General features: G+C 39.3%; 1 protein-coding gene across 1 annotated transcript in view; it reads right to left on the bottom strand.

Annotated features, from left to right (window-relative positions):
• Positions 1-2045: 2045 nt before the first annotated feature.
• myom2b (myomesin 2b) overlaps positions 2046-17487 on the bottom strand; it is a 30227-nt gene continuing 14785 nt past the window's right edge. The window contains exons 20-38 of the mRNA XM_071907070.2: positions 16896-17058; positions 16504-16610; positions 15139-15183; positions 14521-14657; positions 13036-13180; positions 12217-12279; positions 11884-11951; positions 11534-11647; positions 10920-11007; positions 10046-10084; positions 8814-8919; positions 7858-7924; positions 7093-7189; positions 6834-6870; positions 5326-5348; positions 4987-5042; positions 4798-4887; positions 3572-3697; positions 2046-2300 (exon numbers count right to left, since the gene is read on the bottom strand). Of these exons, the coding sequence (XP_071763171.2) occupies positions 2094-2300; positions 3572-3697; positions 4798-4887; positions 4987-5042; positions 5326-5348; positions 6834-6870; positions 7093-7189; positions 7858-7924; positions 8814-8919; positions 10046-10084; positions 10920-11007; positions 11534-11647; positions 11884-11951; positions 12217-12279; positions 13036-13180; positions 14521-14657; positions 15139-15183; positions 16504-16610; positions 16896-17058 (1778 nt within the window). The 3' untranslated portion in view covers positions 2046-2093. The remainder of the gene's footprint in view (positions 2301-3571; positions 3698-4797; positions 4888-4986; positions 5043-5325; positions 5349-6833; positions 6871-7092; positions 7190-7857; positions 7925-8813; positions 8920-10045; positions 10085-10919; positions 11008-11533; positions 11648-11883; positions 11952-12216; positions 12280-13035; positions 13181-14520; positions 14658-15138; positions 15184-16503; positions 16611-16895; positions 17059-17487) is intronic.

Below are 17487 nucleotides of genomic sequence, written 5' to 3'. Positions count from 1 at the left end.
GGGATCCTCAGTAATTATGTTGATTAAAAATGTGAAAATTAATTAAAAAGTCAGGAAAATGATCTCACAGCAGATGAACAGCAAAACATCAAAATGATTCAGATCTGAGTCTCTCTTTCAGTCTGTCTTTCTAATGAACATCTGTCTCATTCTCTTCCTGTCTTCTGTTCTTCTGTCAGTGCACTTCACAAGTCCTTTATTGCCACACAACACACAATTATCTACATTCATCTCTCTTACACACACACACACACACACACACACACACACAGTCTCAATCTCTTTCTCTGTCTCTTTTTTTTGTCTCACTCTCACACACACCACACAAGTTTTTAGCGGCAGGATAAGACTTGTCTTACATTGCCAAAACACGACAACAGCAGCAATAGCAGTATAGCGCGCGCGCGCGCACACACACACTCTAACAGTATTTTTCTCTTTGTTTCTCTATCTTTCACTCCTTTTTTCTCTTTGTCTTTTCATTCAATCTCTCTCAATTCAATTCATTCCAAACTTGTTAACCGGCATGATAAGACTTGTCTTACATAGCCAGAGCCAGACATACATCACCAACAATAATGGTCACTCACAAAATAACAATTCCAGTCTCTCTCTCTCTTTCAGTCTCTCCATTCCTCAAACCCTCTCTCTCTCTCAATCCCTCTCTTGTTTCTGTCTCTTTCTCTGACAGAAAGAATACACAGGCTCAGCAAAGTGTAATCTCTTTCTTTTATTAGCAACAGCAAACACAGAAACAATGAATTTACTCTCCGCCCCTCCCTCTCTCCTCTCCTCTCCCCTCCGTCTGCTCTTGTCCTCTCACCAGCTTTAATGAACCACAAATCTCATCAGCCATCTTTTCATCAGCTCTGCCATCACTACTTCCTGCGCTTGGGCACAAGCCTTTAAACCTGCCTACTGATAGCTTGTCTGTTTCTCCTATTGGCTGATAACCAGGAAGAGTGTACATAATTGACAGTTGGCTCTAAAGCAGAATACAGAATAGATTTTCCCCAAAACTTTCTTTGGTGCTAACACTCAGAGTCGATGATGGACAGTTTGGTCTGTCTTTTGTGAAGAGGGTAAAAATTATAGCATGGTAACATTATCTTCATTTCATTATAAGCCAATGGACGTCCAAGAGTCTTGGAGCTATACTGGTAGGCCTATGTGGCACATTTAAGGCAGAAATGAACGGTTTATCATCAGCGTCCTGCAGAAACCACGCATCTTTCTGAAACTAACCTGTAAGTGAAATCCTCCATGTATAAAAGAAGTTTCATGACCCTGAGACCGAGCCAAAGCAGTGACGATATGTTGGAAAACATCAAAGATACATGAGAAAAAAAATCACCCAGTTTTTCTTAGTTCCCGAAAAGCAGAAATGCGGCATTTCTGCAGGATGCTGACGATCGCATGTCAAAGCTTCTGTACCAAAAGTACAAAATGATGAAGTTGAATGTGAGATGTTTTGGGAAAGTGGGGGATGTAGCTCTCATGGTGCTAAAGCGTTCTAAGCAAAAGTCTTGACTTGCTCTATATATAATATGCATTCAACTATACTGTATGTATTTAATTATTAGCTTCAAAAATATTATCTTTATTTTAAGCCAGATATACGTAGTTTTTTCTTCTTTTTTTTATTTTCTTATATCTGTACACAGGGCTAATCTGAAAATAAGAGCTTATGCTTTCAGTCTGTCTGTCTTGTTTCAATTAAATTCCAGTTTCAGTTTCATTCTGATTTAAATTTTATTCCAGTTTCAGTTCAGTTCAGTTCAGTTCAGTTCAGTTCAGTTCAGTTCAGTCATGCTCAGGTATAAACTGGCTATATGTATTTGTTTTTTTATATAATGTCCCAACTTTTCATTTATTTGCTTTATATCACAGCTTTTCATTACTTTTTTTTAATTTATCATTTTATTTATCCTGACTCTTAGCGCTTCAAGTCAAGTCAATTTAATTCAATTCAAAACAATATAGTAATCTAATATAGTCAAGGTATTGGATGCCAATAAGGGCTTTAATTCAATTTATGTGTGGACTATATGTGCATCAGTGTGTGAGTGTGTGTCTCCCTGCTTTCTGTCCTTCTACTTCCTCCTAGTAGGGGTGGGGCTCTTCATGCCCCTCCCTCCTGCTGCCTTAGGAGGGGCGGGGCTAGGAGTGGAGGGGGCGGGGCTGGGAGCGGCGGTCTTCGGCTGAGGGAGCTCGATGGGGAGTTTGGGAGGGATGATGGTTTTAGGGGTCAGAGTTGGTTTCGCCTCAGGAATTTTCTCTCCGTGGCGGTACACACTGACCTGGAGAGAGAGAGAGAGAGAGAGACACTAATTATAAAAGACTGTACATATATATATTAACAAATTGATAATAAGATCGTTCTACAACTAAGGTCATTGTGGTCATGAAACTGATGCTAATTCTTTCTTCTTTATTTATTTATTTTTAAATATTTTAAATTGATTTCCGTATTTGTGCTATAATGACAATAAAAGTAGTTTTTTTTTACGATAGCTTTGAATTTTCTAGATAGATAGATGGAGAGACTTTTGAATCAAAATCCTGCATACTGTTGCATATTTTCCAAGGCAAAATGAATGTAATGTGTCAGTCATGATAAAAGAAAGGCAAAAAAAAAGAAGACCAGATAGTCCAAAACACAAAAGCCTGTGCAAAAGCAGATGACATACATACATTCAGTGATTGTACCCTATGGCATCATTTTATAGTACACTACTGTACTGTGCATCCTCTATTATGCACCTACCTTACTGTAAAGCTACTAACTACAATGTACAGCATACAGTAACAATTTTCATAAGAGTGCAATATTGTAAGGTGTACACAATACAGAAACTCAATACAGCCTCGTCCACCATCAATACCAACTGCACTGGCCTGCTCCATGTTGTCAGATACAGCCATGCAGATTTTCTAACAGCTTTTACTCTATTGGTGAAGTAATTAGCTGTTGATTTGCTGTGCTACTAAGCTGGGAAATGTTGCTGGAAGTAATGAGACATTGAAAATACATGCCGAGTCGATTTAGTGACCGTCATGTCTAGTAATAAGCATTTGACCGTGCTAATATGTGGAGGGTGGATTCTGGGAAGTGAGCTGTGCACATTGTACAGTATGTAAGCATTTTGAGTCTCAAGGGAAGAACTTTGCAACTTATTTTGACTCTTCGTTAATTTTTCAGACTGAAACTCCGTAGTGAAAATTGAGCCAAAGCAATCGTAACAGCTCAATGATAATAATGCGCGGTAGTCTTTTACACAATAAGGTGGGACACATCTTCAAATACAGTGATGCTCTATTGATCTGTGTTCACACTGAACCTATTTTTTCCCTGCTAAAACAAAATCTAATCTGATAGCTCAGACGTGAGTCACACGGCCAAATATCAGCTCCATAACAGATCTGAGCCACATAAAAGTCTCATAACAAAATATGTGACTGTTTAGGCACCAATGAAAAGGCGAGATCTGTGCCACAGATGGTCAGAAAAATCAGATTCCTTGTGCCTGAGTAAATGCAACTGTTTGTAGGACACATCAGTGACACTCACCACAATGTCCACAGACTCCCCTCCGAATTTGTTCTGGACGATCATGGTATATCTGCCAGAATCATCCATGGAAACGCCTTTGATCGTCAGACTGGCAAACTTTCCCTGGTCCAGGGAAACCACGTACTGAAATGAAGGAGACAATGTCAAAAAAAGAGAGACAGGCAGACAGAGAGCTTAGCGTGTTTTTAGCATTCAAATGCAGTACGTTTTAATATAAATATTGATATATTTTTTTACTCATAGCAACAGCATGAACCATGATTAAGCTTCTCCCAAACATAAGCTGAGCACTGCTACCTAAAACAGATGGGTTTGGTGGACACAAGGACTGATGTTCTATTCTATTCTATTCTATTCTATTCTATTCTATTCTATCTCTAATCTGCTGAGCACTGTTAGCTAAATAAGGTGGACGCAGATGGGAGGGAAACAAATTCCAGAGAAACCACATACGAGAATATGATGAATGAATCTAGATGAAATAATATGAAAATATACAAATTATATTCCCATCATTCTTTATGAGACCACAAAGCACAACTAGACACGTTTAATAACCTGGTCAGTAATTTAACCAGAGAGCTAGTTAACATCTGTCTTGCTAACTTCTCTTGTTTCTGTTTGATGATGAAAACTTTTTGAATAGCACAAATGCATTGGCACCTGTTGCATAAAAGCCATAATATCATGTGACATTTTGGTGATAACAGCAGTACTAAGAGAGCAAATACCTCATACCTGGCAGCAAAATGGACAAGAGCACTCTACTACTGGTAGGCAGCACCTGCACCTACTATGCTATAGTCAGTTATTATGTACTGCACTCTGTGTTTGGCTGTGCAGTTATATATTTATGCCTATTTATACTCCGGACTCCAGTGCAATATTCTCTAGATCTGTAAAGCTTCCCATCAGTGCAATGAGTCAGACTCTGTAAGAGACCTATTTCTTAAGTTTCTATTTTTATTTTTTTTGTACACTCCTTATGCTTTTGATGTACTACTTACATACTACTTTCTTCATATACAGTACTACCTCCAAAAGAGACCTACTCTGTAAATGTCTACTTTTAAATATTACTACTTATTTATAATTCAACAAGTCGAATTCCTAGCGTGTGCAAACTTGCTGTTAAACCTTATTCTAAAACTGGTTCTGATCCCTGCCATACCAGTCATCACAGTAAAGAACATCGTCTCTGTTACTGTGGCTGAAGTGTTCACCTGATCATCGGGTTCGACATCTGCTCCATTCTTCAGCCATGAGACCTGAGGCTTGGGGTCGCCACACACTGTGCACGTCAGACTGAGGGTCTGTAGATGCACACAAAGACAAAGGCTTGTTATATACACACACAAGGGTACACACTCACACAGATAGAAGTAACACAGATACACACACTTAGACAGCACCTTCTTCTCCATAATGGTGACCACATCAGGCAGTCCTCCCACCACCTTACCGCGGTCTGAAACAAAAACATTATTAATATTATCCATCATTATTGCTGCTTATTATATTTATGATGGAGTTTTGCCTTTAGATGGGCCTGAATTGTCTAAGCCACAAAGAAATAAGCAGTAGTTTAATGTTTTCATATATTCTAGGGAAATATCTGAATAGTGTACCAAATATAACTCTTCCAAACAATTCCTTTTGAACTGGAAGTTAATGTACAGCTGTTGTAAACAAAGAAAAAATGATGGACAGAGGCACAATATAGATAGACAAAGATGAAGGGATGCACTCACTCTTCTCAGCGTAGGCCTCGGCCCTGAAACACACACAGAGAGAAGTTAGAGATCTCTATTTCCAAACACACACCAGCAGTATACCTGTTACGACAGGCATAACACTGTAACCTAAAAACTAAAAACAAGCTACAGAAATATCAACTATCAATTGATCTTTAAAACTGAAATTCAACAAAAGTCTCCTAAATTATTCAATTGACAAAACTTCTATCCAAAGAAAGATATAGCTGACATGTTTTTCCTCTGGCTGTCCCCCAGGTTAAGTTCATTTTGATTTTTCTATAAGTTGCAAAGCCAGGATATTGTAATATGTATTTGCTGGTCATGGTTTCAAATTATTTCTATTTGTGGGGAATTTGGGGAAAAAAATGATGATCTAATTTAACGCAGCCAGGTTTTCTAGTGGCAGCCTGTTTCCAGTACCTGGCTGTGCTCACTGAGTCTGTACATAAAATCTGTTTCAGTTTTGGGTCAGTAACAGCGGTCAGATGGTCTGCCACAGTGTACACTGGGTTTAGGGCCAAACCGCCGAATTTCCCCAATGGGAAATCTGATATTGCTTTGTAATAACTTGGTTGGGCTAGTTTGTCTGAGTGCTGTTCGGCAGCATGGGAGGAATTAGAGGCCAGCCTCAGGACCAGATGGCTCAGGGAACTATGTTCTGCTCCTGGCATGTTGATGCACAATCAAAAGAGCAAGAGGCGGTCACTTGTTTCAATGTGTTTGTTGAATTTGGTGCTCAAATGTCTCTCTCTGCATGTTAATTAGAAGAGGGAATTGGACAGGTTCCACTCCACATGCGAAGTTTGGAGTTTCATTTGATTTTTCTAAATGGATTTACTAAATTCAGTGTGTAGGGCTTCACTTTGGCCCAATTAGCCAAAGGACCCCAAAGGATCTCAGCTACCTGGCTGCTTCTACTTTTCACATCAAATTAAGTTGAAATGAATACATACTGGAATTTACCGACCACCCAAGTCTTGGGTTTTTTGATATTCACCAAGGTTTGTGTCTGACAATAACCTTATTTGGAAGCTTTGTTGATCCATCATAAATCAAAACAGCTCTGCCATACTCTGGCACAAATATCACAAATGCAAATATGTATCATTTACAGCAGGATTTTCACCCTTTCATTCCAAATTCCAATAATGACATTTTGAGTAGAACATTTTAAATATGGAGATTAAACTCTATATCAATGTCATCTCTGGTAGAAGTAGAGGCAAACCTTGTGCTTTAAGTTTGTCTGAACAAGGATGAGAAATGGTTTCCAGCACATACATATAAATAGAATGGAAATAGTAAGATAAATTAACTTTCAACATAAAATGCGATGTGAGCAGGTTAGTGAGTGCTTAGAGTTGTTCATTTAACTCATGATGATGAGTTATCAGAGGTCAAAGTGCTAAAAGCTAAGCACTGTAAGTTCAAATATGATAAATGTAAATGCAATGATTTATCTTTTTTAAAATATACAGAGATATTTGGGAGTGTAGTCTTACTTGAGTTTCTGGAACTCGGCGAAGGCTTTCTCATAAACTGTAAGAGACAAAAACATATTTTCACTTTCACCGTTTGTAACACACACTAATTATCTACTTAATCTACCAATAATTTGACTTAATCCACATCTTTGCAGCTCAGAGCTCCAAACAAAACAATTGAGTGCAGAGTTTATTCTCACCTATTATCAGTATTGTAAAGAGAGAGAGAGAGAGAGAGAGAGAGAGAGAGAAAGAGAATATGTGTGTGTGTACTAACCATCTCCACTGAGGTCCAGAGTGCGCCTGTGTGTGTTTTCAGGGTCGGTGATGATAATGGAGTACATTCCTTTATCTCTCTCTAGAGGCTCGATCACCTGTCAATCAATCAATCAATCAATCAATCAATCAATCAGTCTGTCCGTCTGTCTGTCTATATTCTATGTATAATTCACGGTCAACAAATTATTTATTTATATATTAACAATTATAAAGCTTCATTACAAAAGATAAGAAAGTAAAATCAGATAAATAAATAAAATATATTAAGACTACTGTGCCGATCATTTGTCATTATAAAGTCACATCCACTTCATTCACAGTTTCACTTTAGAATTGTAACTTTAATCGAATTTCACATATGAAAGTGATTATAAAATGTAAAATCGACATGTGTATTTTCCCCACAAGGGATGATTTAATTCCTTATAGCTTATTATAGCTTTACATAAAGTTTTAGATCACCACCCCTGCTGAAGGTAACATCACAGATTTAGATTTAGAGTTGCCCAGGTATCATTTCTCTGAAGGCAGCGATAAGCTGCGATGACTTTTTGGGCAACTTTGATGGGCAGCAGTGCCAGAGGAGTTACTTCATCATTGTTGGTTAATCACATCTACTTTCCATGAAACATTTTAATAGATTTTTGACCCAGTGGCTCAATTTACTGCCTGTTGCTGGGAGTGTTGCACATCTATATTGCCCAAAATGTTCCCCATGTATCATCAACTTAAGAAGCATGTAATGTACAGGAGAGAGTTATACCTCCATCGTTGCCATTGCAGCGGTTCCTCCAATCACAATCTTTTCACTGTGGGAGAGCTTAGACTCACTGTGAGGAGAGGAGAGGAGAGGAGAGGAGGTTAGTGTGTGTGTGTGTGTGTGTGTGTGTGTGTGTGTGTGTGTGTGAGAGAGAGAGAGAGAGTGAAGCCTGTTTCAGAGGTAATGGAAAATCATGTTTACATGCCTGCCTAATGTTACGCCTAGAGATACCAATTTCTCTCTCTTGCTATCTGTCTCTCTCTCACACACACACTCACACAAAGGACAGGGAGAGGGTAAAAATCTAATCTCCATAATTTCTGTTCTCTGAATAATTGAATAATAGAAAACCCTCTACTACCCCCTGCCCTCTTTGTCGCTATCTTCCTCTCTCTCTTCCTCCTCTCTTTAAGTGTTTATGTCCCTCTCTCTTTTTTTATTCCCCTGCATCTATATAATTTGTTTCTCTTTCAGCACCCTCTCTGTTCACTCTCTACTTCCCTCCCTCCATCTTTTTTAATCTCTGGGGTAAAATGGAGCACTTTTAAGTGCAAAAAAAACCAACCCTCGCTTCCTTACAGAAAATGATAGGGATGTGATTTCCGTCACAAATTAGGGCAATTTTACCGCAATAACCAGTATTATGAAAACACTTGTCAACAGCCGTCGACAGCCATCACAAGTGGCTTATTGTTTTTGCCAGATCCAGTTTCACTTCACACATAAAATGTTGACAAGAGAGAGGAGAGCAACATTAAGTGTTTTTAGTTAGTATGTTTACAGGAAAACTTCAAACAACTACTACTCCTAATACTACTTCTACTCCTACTATTACTTCTATTCCTCCTCCTACTATGACTTCTACTGCTACTTCTTTACTGCTGCTGCTGCTACTACTACTACAACAACAACTACTACTACTACTACGAATACTACTAATAATAATAATAGTTCCTTACCTGTGCAACCAGGTGATGTTCATCTCGGAGGTGTAATACTTCATGTGACATTGCATCTGAATGCCAGTTGCTGTGCAGTTAATCACCAGCTCTGCTGCACTGGCGCCTAGGGGAGGTGACGAGGGGATTGGGGGGACAAGCCAAAATTGAAATCAGATTCAGATATATAGTTTCCAACATTCTGCTGTTGCATGATCTGGCCTCTATCTGATGTCAGCGCTATGTACTTTTTTTTGCCCAGAATTAATCAAATCAAATCAAGCTCCAATCTGCAGCTATTTGCAGCATCCATTTTACGGCTCCCCATTTTGTGTTACCTTAATTCAGCTGGGGGAGCAAAATGGCAGAGAGTCCAGAGTAGATTTTTATTCCTATGTATGTATGCTACATTCAAGAAAATGTGTTAGTGACGTTTTTATAAAAGCCATAATACCTGAAAGGAAGTTACATACTGTTAATGTGTGGGACTTTGCAGACTACACACTGGTACAAGTGCCTTGCACCTGGTCACATCACCATGGTTTCCCATTATCACAGTAATGAACTCTCTCTCCTCTGCAACTACTGCTACAACAGTTACTGTAGAGCTGTCAAGTGACTGTTGCTTAAAATAGGAGTAAAATGCTTCTCCAGACTGTCACTGTGGCAGCGCAGTGGAATTTTAAAATGATTTCACCACACGATGGCATGATGGCCAAATGCTTCCAGCATAACAACTTCTGCCACATGCTGATATATGTGTGTGTAGTAGTGACTGTAGCAGAGGGATTTCAAAGCAGAAATCTACTGGCAAGATGACGGATCTATCTGTGAGTGAGTGTGTGTGCATGCATGTAACCATGTTAAATAAACCATGTTCAATAAATATACACTTAATCCCTTCAGTGTGTGTGCGTGTGTATATATATATATGTGTGCGTGTGTTTCTGTGTGTGTGTGTGTGTGTGTGTGTGTGTGTGTGTGTGTGTGCGTGTGTGCGTGTGTGTGCGCGTACATGCATGCAACCACTTGATCACTTCAATGGGAATATAATTTAATATCATGAATTATAGTATAGCAACATTACCATGGTAATATACTGTATAGTGTGTATAGTATGTATATCAGTCACAGGATGTTTAGAATCGTGTTTAATGTGGATGTTTATCAGGAAAATGATTGTGTACACACACCACAAATGTGTGTATGTGTATGTGTGTGTGTGTGTGTGTGTGTGTGTGACAGATACCTACCAGCCAGGTGGTTGATTTTGTTTATCGCATCGTCAAAGACTAGGAGAGAGGCAGAGAGATGTGGGGTCAGAGACAGAGCCAGAGGGAAGGAAAGTCATCATGTTGCCCTCTGGTGGCTGCATTCAAAGCTCAGTAAGAAAAGGAACATGACAGTGGCTGTGTTTACATGCATTTTGTAACATGGCCATGTGCCATACTTCGGTTACGGTTTTATTCAGGTTAAGCTGTTTCCATGCACCTTTAATACCCTCTGATTGAGTATCCCTGTTTCCATGAATAAATCAATTAACCAAATATTCCTGTCCACCTGTGGTGTCCCGCCCACAGATAAAATGGTCTGCCAGCAACAAAGTATGAAAAGCTGCACCTGCCAGCTACCCCTTTCCTCACTGACTGAATAAATAGCAAGTTATTTCCAATACAGGGGATAGAAATTATGATTTCAATAGCAACAGTCATGCTCAAAGGTAAGTGCCATCAAAATATACATATAACCTTGTGTGAGTCTGAGTTTACTTGCCACAGTGACACGTTTAATATCAGAATACGCCAGGCATCTTAACCAGGTTTCTTGTAATGGTAGTACGAGCTTACCTGGGTTATTCTAAAGGAATTATGAAGTTTACATGTGTCTACCCAATACTGGGTTACTTGGGTACCCAGGTTAAAACAGGATTCTCCGTGCATGTAAATGTAGCCACTGATTCCAGTGATTCCAATTCCAAATAGAAACAAACAAAGGAAGCTAATGACAAAATAGAGTTTTTATAAGCCGTTATTGCAGTTCATTTGTTATTCTTCAGTTAGTCAATCAGCTAGTCAGTCAAAGTCAATCACTGTCCTAGTTAGTTATAATTAAATAAGGTAAATTTACCTTTTCCAGAGATGTCAATTTGGCTCATATCCTTTCCTCTGTCATCACTGATGGTGGCCTTATAGATTCCTGAGGTCTTCATGGAAAACTGATGGAGAGACAAAACAGGAGACATATTTCCAACATAGGGGACATTACATGACTTTGTTGAATACTGAAGTCTGATTGGCCAATGATGCTCAGGGGGGTGGGGGGCATGCATGATTGGAGTAAGTGAAACTATGAAAAAATCACCAAAGTGCTGTGGTAGCACAGTGTTGTTGTAATTATAAAAATCACTGAACAAAATATTTAACTCATGTGTTGACTTAATTAGAAAATCACCAAGCTACTTCCTGGTATGTGGATGTACAGGTGGATTGCCCATAGTAATTTAACATAACAGTTCACATAATTTTAACAATACCAGTTTTAGAAACAGTTTGGCAACTCCTGATCCCAATTCTAGGTGTAACAGTATGAATAGTGGTAGTAATATTCCCCTATCCCATTTTATTTGGCAGTGGCTGACTACTAATCCAATTCAGTTCTGTTTGTGTATTGCCATGTATTGTAAGTATGGTACACAGTAATGGTAGCAACAGGGATAATATTAACTACCAAAGTATAATTACCAGTTTAATTGGCAGTTTGCAGACTCCTGATCCCAGGTCAGGTTTCACATCAGGGATGATCTCTGTATCTTCCTTATACCAGTGGAACTGAGATTCCTTCTTCAAGTTAGCAACCTGGAATGAAAAACATATTATAATCATATATATTATTAAAGCATAAAACATAATTCTAATTGATAGCTGAAATTTACATTTTAACAAGGGTAAATATAAATCTACAAACTAATCAATACCGTTTGAACGCTGTATGTATAAGCAGACAGAAACTCATGGGATGGTCAGTCAGGCAAGTTTCCTGTTTGTTTTGAATGTAAATATTCAATAATTATTGAATTTGTCTATGTGTTTACCTTGCAGACCAGAGTGACAGAGCAGTCATCTCCAACCTGAAGTGACAGGAACTCACTGAAGTGGGGACCTGTGGTAGATGGAGGAAGGGGACAGGGAAGAAATTCTCAGTTTGGGATTAAATTTGTCATGTGGTGAGCCATGAGAAACCGGTCCATGACTCATTCTGAGTGCCAAAATATAGTTTAAGTAATGATGGCCTAGCTCTATCTTTTACAGTAAGTGCTTAGATTAGTTGTCTCCCAGGCAACATGGTGGAGCCTGTGTCTAAGGCTAAGTAGAGTGAAGTTCATACAGTACAAGCCTAAAAGTGGATGATGTTTTGTGTTTCTTACCCTCCTTGACTCTGATGTACTCTCTCCTCTGGTACTCGGCCTCTGCCAGAGCTGCCTTGAAAGCTACACACACATACACATACACACACACACACACACACAGTAATTAAATGATCAAAGTATTGCCAAGAGTTGCTCTGTATGCTTTCTGTGGATTAGCTAGTTAATGGTCTCCTACATAAGACTGGAATCATGCAGTATACAAAGTCAGACATCTATATGTGAATCTCAGGGTGTCCTGAATACATAATTGATTTAAAAACTCCTACAGCCATCTTGACACTTGATCTATCATCTGCATAAATTTCCAAAATATTAATCTAGAATCTCCCAGTGATGTAGTGCGTCGACCACACACATATAGATACTGTATATGTCTCCATAGGCTGTGTTCATCCTGGCTGAGGCTCACCATGATATGGTTTGTTTTGCATCTCCGCTGATTAGTCAGCAGGCCAAAGAAGAGAAAATAGCAAGTGCATTTTGCACACCTAGACTCAACATATAGTCTAGCAACAGCAGAGCAAATGATAGACCGTTTTACTGTGATTCTCCTCCCAATCACTTATTTTGTGACATCAATTTAATACCACAAACCGATTGTAATACCGAATGCCAGAAAGGAAAAACACCTTATTGTCAGTCGATAACTTAATTCTTTACATGGTAGCTTGTTGTTAGTTTTGGCCAGTTTTGGCCAAACAGCGCTTGAGCCAGGTTTGACCAGTTTCTTAAATCAGTGCAGATGCTGAGCGTGACCAAACAGGCCGAGGCTCAGTCAGACCTGGCTGCTGGATACAAGGCCACAAACCCTCTTACCATTTCCAATCAGAACCAGTGAGCTCTGTGCTTTGCCCCCTCCATCTGTGATCTGGCAGGTGAACGTCCCTTCATTCTCCTCAGTGAAATGGTCCATGATGAACTCAATAACACCCGTAGACACATCATGACCCATCTTGTTGGGCTGCAGACGGAGAAAGAGAGAGAGAGATGGAGAGAAACAGACAGAATGAAGAGAGACATAGAAACAGAAAGAGACAAAGAGAGGGAGAGAGAGAAAGAGAGAGAGAGAGAAATTGATTGGCTGACTGATTGTTAAAGGTGAATTACACAACTGTTAGAGCCAAGCAATGGAGTATCGCATTAGTTTAGGCAGGACACAGATGTTTATCTCTATGCACACCAATCACAATCCATTCACACTGAATCCTGCTACACTGGCTGCTGCACCCAAACTACTGCTGGGTATTTCTTTACTGTGATTTTGGGTGTGATGGTACGAGATGCAGCTGATTGCATCATCACCACACCTTCTTGGGTATTATTGCTATAACAAATACACTTGGTCATTTGAAATTGTTTTTAGTCGTCATGATGATTCATTTTCTTGATGGAATTTGAAATAACCCTCATGGATTTCCCAATTGAATCATAAAATATACAGATTGCATTCCACTGAAATCAGGTTGAGAAAGAAATATTAATTCACACTACAACATATTTCATTGTCAGAGCTGTATACTTGATCGTTTGCTTATTTTAAGTAATCTGTACTGTTGCTGAATTGAAGAAAGTCAGCCAGCGGTGCATGGGAATGATGCCAACTTTGCTTCCCTATTTGGAAACTTCATTATAATTGTCAGCATTCCCCACTAGAGGGACTAACTTTCTCCTGCCTCAGTGGTCACCCGGCCACCAACAAGACAAGGGAGTGGAAAAGAAGCGCTCCCTCCCTGGGAGAAGTTGCCCAGATGCACCTTATTAATTTAGTCTGTCAGTGCTTTCTCTCCTTCTCTCTCTGTTCTCTGGTCCCTAGCTGGGTGATGATATGATGATAATGAAAATTCTGTTATGATTAATGAAACGTAATTTTGTTCTCCTTTGAGTGAAAACCACAGGCGCTGCACTCAAACAGAGAAAGTAAATCAATACTGGACAATAAAGTGTTCACTCATTTGGATCCTGGCCTCCAGTCTCCTGTCTCACACACACTCTAGTTCTCCAACTGGGTTTAGAACCTAACAATAATCAGATAATTAATTATAGACATTGATCCAACACTTGTATGTGTTTTGGGGGTACGTTGGACTAAATTACAGTTTTTCATTTCCCTTAGCAGTGGAAGTAGTGCTCTTGCTATGGTGGCTCACCACTCCTGAGAGAACAGAGGAAACAAAGGTAGATAGATTGACAGACAGACAGACAGACAGACTTCTAGGTGTTGGAAATTTCTTCAGCTTGAAGCCAGAATCTCACTCTTCCATCCCTCCCTCCCTCCACCCATTCATTATAACTGTGTCTTACATCAGCTCCAGACAGTTCCTTGTTGTTGGCAAAGAACTTGTAGGTGACGTTGGTTGAAATCTCTTCAGCCTGGAGCCAGAACCTCATTCTGCCTCTCTCCAAGATCTTATAGGCCAACTCTGACTTCAGAGGGATGACTACAGGAGAGGAGGGTTAGGGATTCAAAAACACTGTTACACTTAGTTCAAGCTTCTCTAGATAAGATGGTTGGTTAAATGACTAAATGAAAATACAATATGGAGAAGAGGAGAGCAGAGCGGAAAGAGAGGAGCAGTTTCACAAATTGAAACTTGTAACCTTATCAGTAACACAGAGAGGAGAGGAGGAGATGAGTCAGACGAGAAGCAAAAGAACAGGAGAGGTGAATAGAGGTGAGGCAGGTGATGCAAAAGCAGGTAAGGTATTTTTTTGATCAAGTAAAAAGAGAAATTTGATCCTGAAAGAAGAAATCTTAGAGGTTCAAAGAGTTACAGAACAAAGGAAAGAGATAGAGACAGAGAGACAGAGACAGAGAGAGTGGGAAAGAGATAGAGATAGAGAAACCGTGAAAGAGCAGAGAGATTAAAAGGGACAAAGAGAGATATTATGAGAGATAGAAACAGAGACAGAGGGACCTACTTGGGTGTCTGATGTCATAGCTGAGTGCCAGCATCTTCTCCAGCTCTGAAACAAAAAGACACAACTTATTCAATTTCAAAATTAGCAATACAAATCCTGGCTACATTTTACACATGCACATGAATTTTGTCATGCGCTTAAGTGATGGTGTAGAAGCCCAAAAATTATACTGTATATCATTAGCATCGCTATGTCTTCCAAACCTGATTTGTGGGCCAGCTAACACTGTCATTTGAATTCTACAGATTCTAGATGCTCCCGTGTGTGTGAGCAATGTAAGGAGATTAAGAGGAACAGTGGGATAGTAATGCAAACACAGATTTAAATGAATACAGCCACAGGAATATTTTCAGAAGAAGTGTGGACCACCAGAGATCACAATGCCCTCAACAGCTAGTGGATATGTTATATCACCAAAGCATCCCCAAGTACCTTCAAGTTTAAGGAGGCTGACTGAAACCCTGATTTCTAGTAGGTCAGTAGTTCAGCTGAGAAAAAATGTAGGCTAAAAGGGAAGTAGTCAGTGTAAAGTACGCTGAATAACATTCTATAGGCCTATAGGCTAGTAGGTTAGTGGTGCAATAACGGGGAGGATTTTGCTGAATTTGCCTGCAGAAAAGCCTTTGAAAATAAGGCTTGGTCACCAAGAAGTTACATTTTGTTGTGGATTCCCAAGAATAAAGGTAGAAAAGTCATGCCTGTCAACACACAGGCTGAAAATAGAAACATTGTCCCAACCTTAGAGTGAAAATGTGAACAATGTGCTCCATTATTAATCATCAGATGTATAATGAAATAATCACTTGTTGCCTACATGCTGTTATGATCATTTTTAAGCACAGCTTCACTGCCCTCATCTTTATTTTGTCTACACTGTCTCAATTCTCTTACATATATATACTGTATATTTTTCCTGGAGAATTCCTTTGAAGTCTGTACTTTCGATGCATGTTTAACTAGATGTTACTGTATAGTTTAACATGTTGCTCAAGTGGTGATGCTCAATAAATGAGGGGAATACTACTTTACATAGATGGATGAAACAAATGCATTTGGTTAATGAATATCCTAATGTGAAAAACATGTTAATTTGTTAATTAAAGGATGCTGCCAAAAATGATGAAGATGATGAAGACAACCAATTAGAGAATGGAAATTGTAATAAATTGTCTGTTTAACTTCCTCTTCTGTCAGTGGTGGAGGCAAATCCGGCCAAAACTAACTGGAAGCAATGAGATTACATTAGGGAGTTTATGTTAGAGCGGATTTTTAATCAGTAATGTGTAATGGATTACAGTTTGAAAGCCATAGTTTGGCTCAGCGGTTCAGCACCAGAGCCATACACGGACAGTGTTGGGTAAATACCCTCAGCGGAGATTGAGTGGCTGCCTGACACTCCATCAGTGTTGGTGACAGCAACGGAGAATGTCCCAAAGTCCTCCTTATCAGCGCTCTTAAAGATCAGCTTAGATCTAGAGACACAGACAGAGAGAGATACAGACAGAGGGGGGGAGAGAGAGAGAGAGAGAGAGAGAGAGAGAGAGAGAGAAGGAAGAGATGTTGAATATTTTTGGTTTCAAAATTCAGTTTGGTAATGTCTATTTACTCAATATGTTTTATGGACAGGTAATCATCCCAGGATACATTTTTTACAGTATTACAGTATCTGCCCACCATGTGCGTGTGTGTGTGTGTGTGCGTGTGTTTGTGTGTGTGTGTGTGTGTGTGTGTGTGTGTGTGTGTGCGTGTGGTCTTACTGGCTGCCTTCCGTCTTAATCACTACTCCTTTGGAGAAGTCGGTGATTTCTTTATAATTTTTCTTCCAGACAAAGTGAGATTCCTCGTTCATTTGGCAGGACTCGAACGAAAAAACAATGTCACCTGACTTCTCATCCACCACACAGGACACCTCCTGGGAACCTTGAATATATACACACACACACACACACACACACACACAGTTTCTAAACCCTTCACTGTAATTCACTGCAATAATTTTGCATGCACTATAACGCACAATACTGATTTCAGCTGATACAACACTACTACTACTACTACTACGACTACTATTATTATTATTGCTAATAACAACGATAACTTTTAAAGTACAATATCAGTCTCCAAAAATGGTAGGAATTGTCCATACCAGGCTTTATAGTATTTCTGTTAGGTATAGGGTTATCGATTCCCTTCCAGTCATTATCGGATGCTCTCAAGCCTCCAATATTTTTAAAAAGAGCGTTTCATTCCAACATAGCCATGAGTTTGGGAAATGCAAATGTGTTACTATTAATACACGTTGAAATTAACGTAAGATGTGTTGTTTCCGAAACAGAATATGTTGAAGAT

The sequence above is a fragment of the Centroberyx gerrardi genome, chromosome 1 (assembly GCF_048128805.1).
Source record: "Centroberyx gerrardi isolate f3 chromosome 1, fCenGer3.hap1.cur.20231027, whole genome shotgun sequence".
NCBI lineage: Eukaryota > Metazoa > Chordata > Actinopteri > Beryciformes > Berycidae > Centroberyx > Centroberyx gerrardi.
This window is presented reverse-complemented; position numbering and strand designations above follow the sequence as displayed.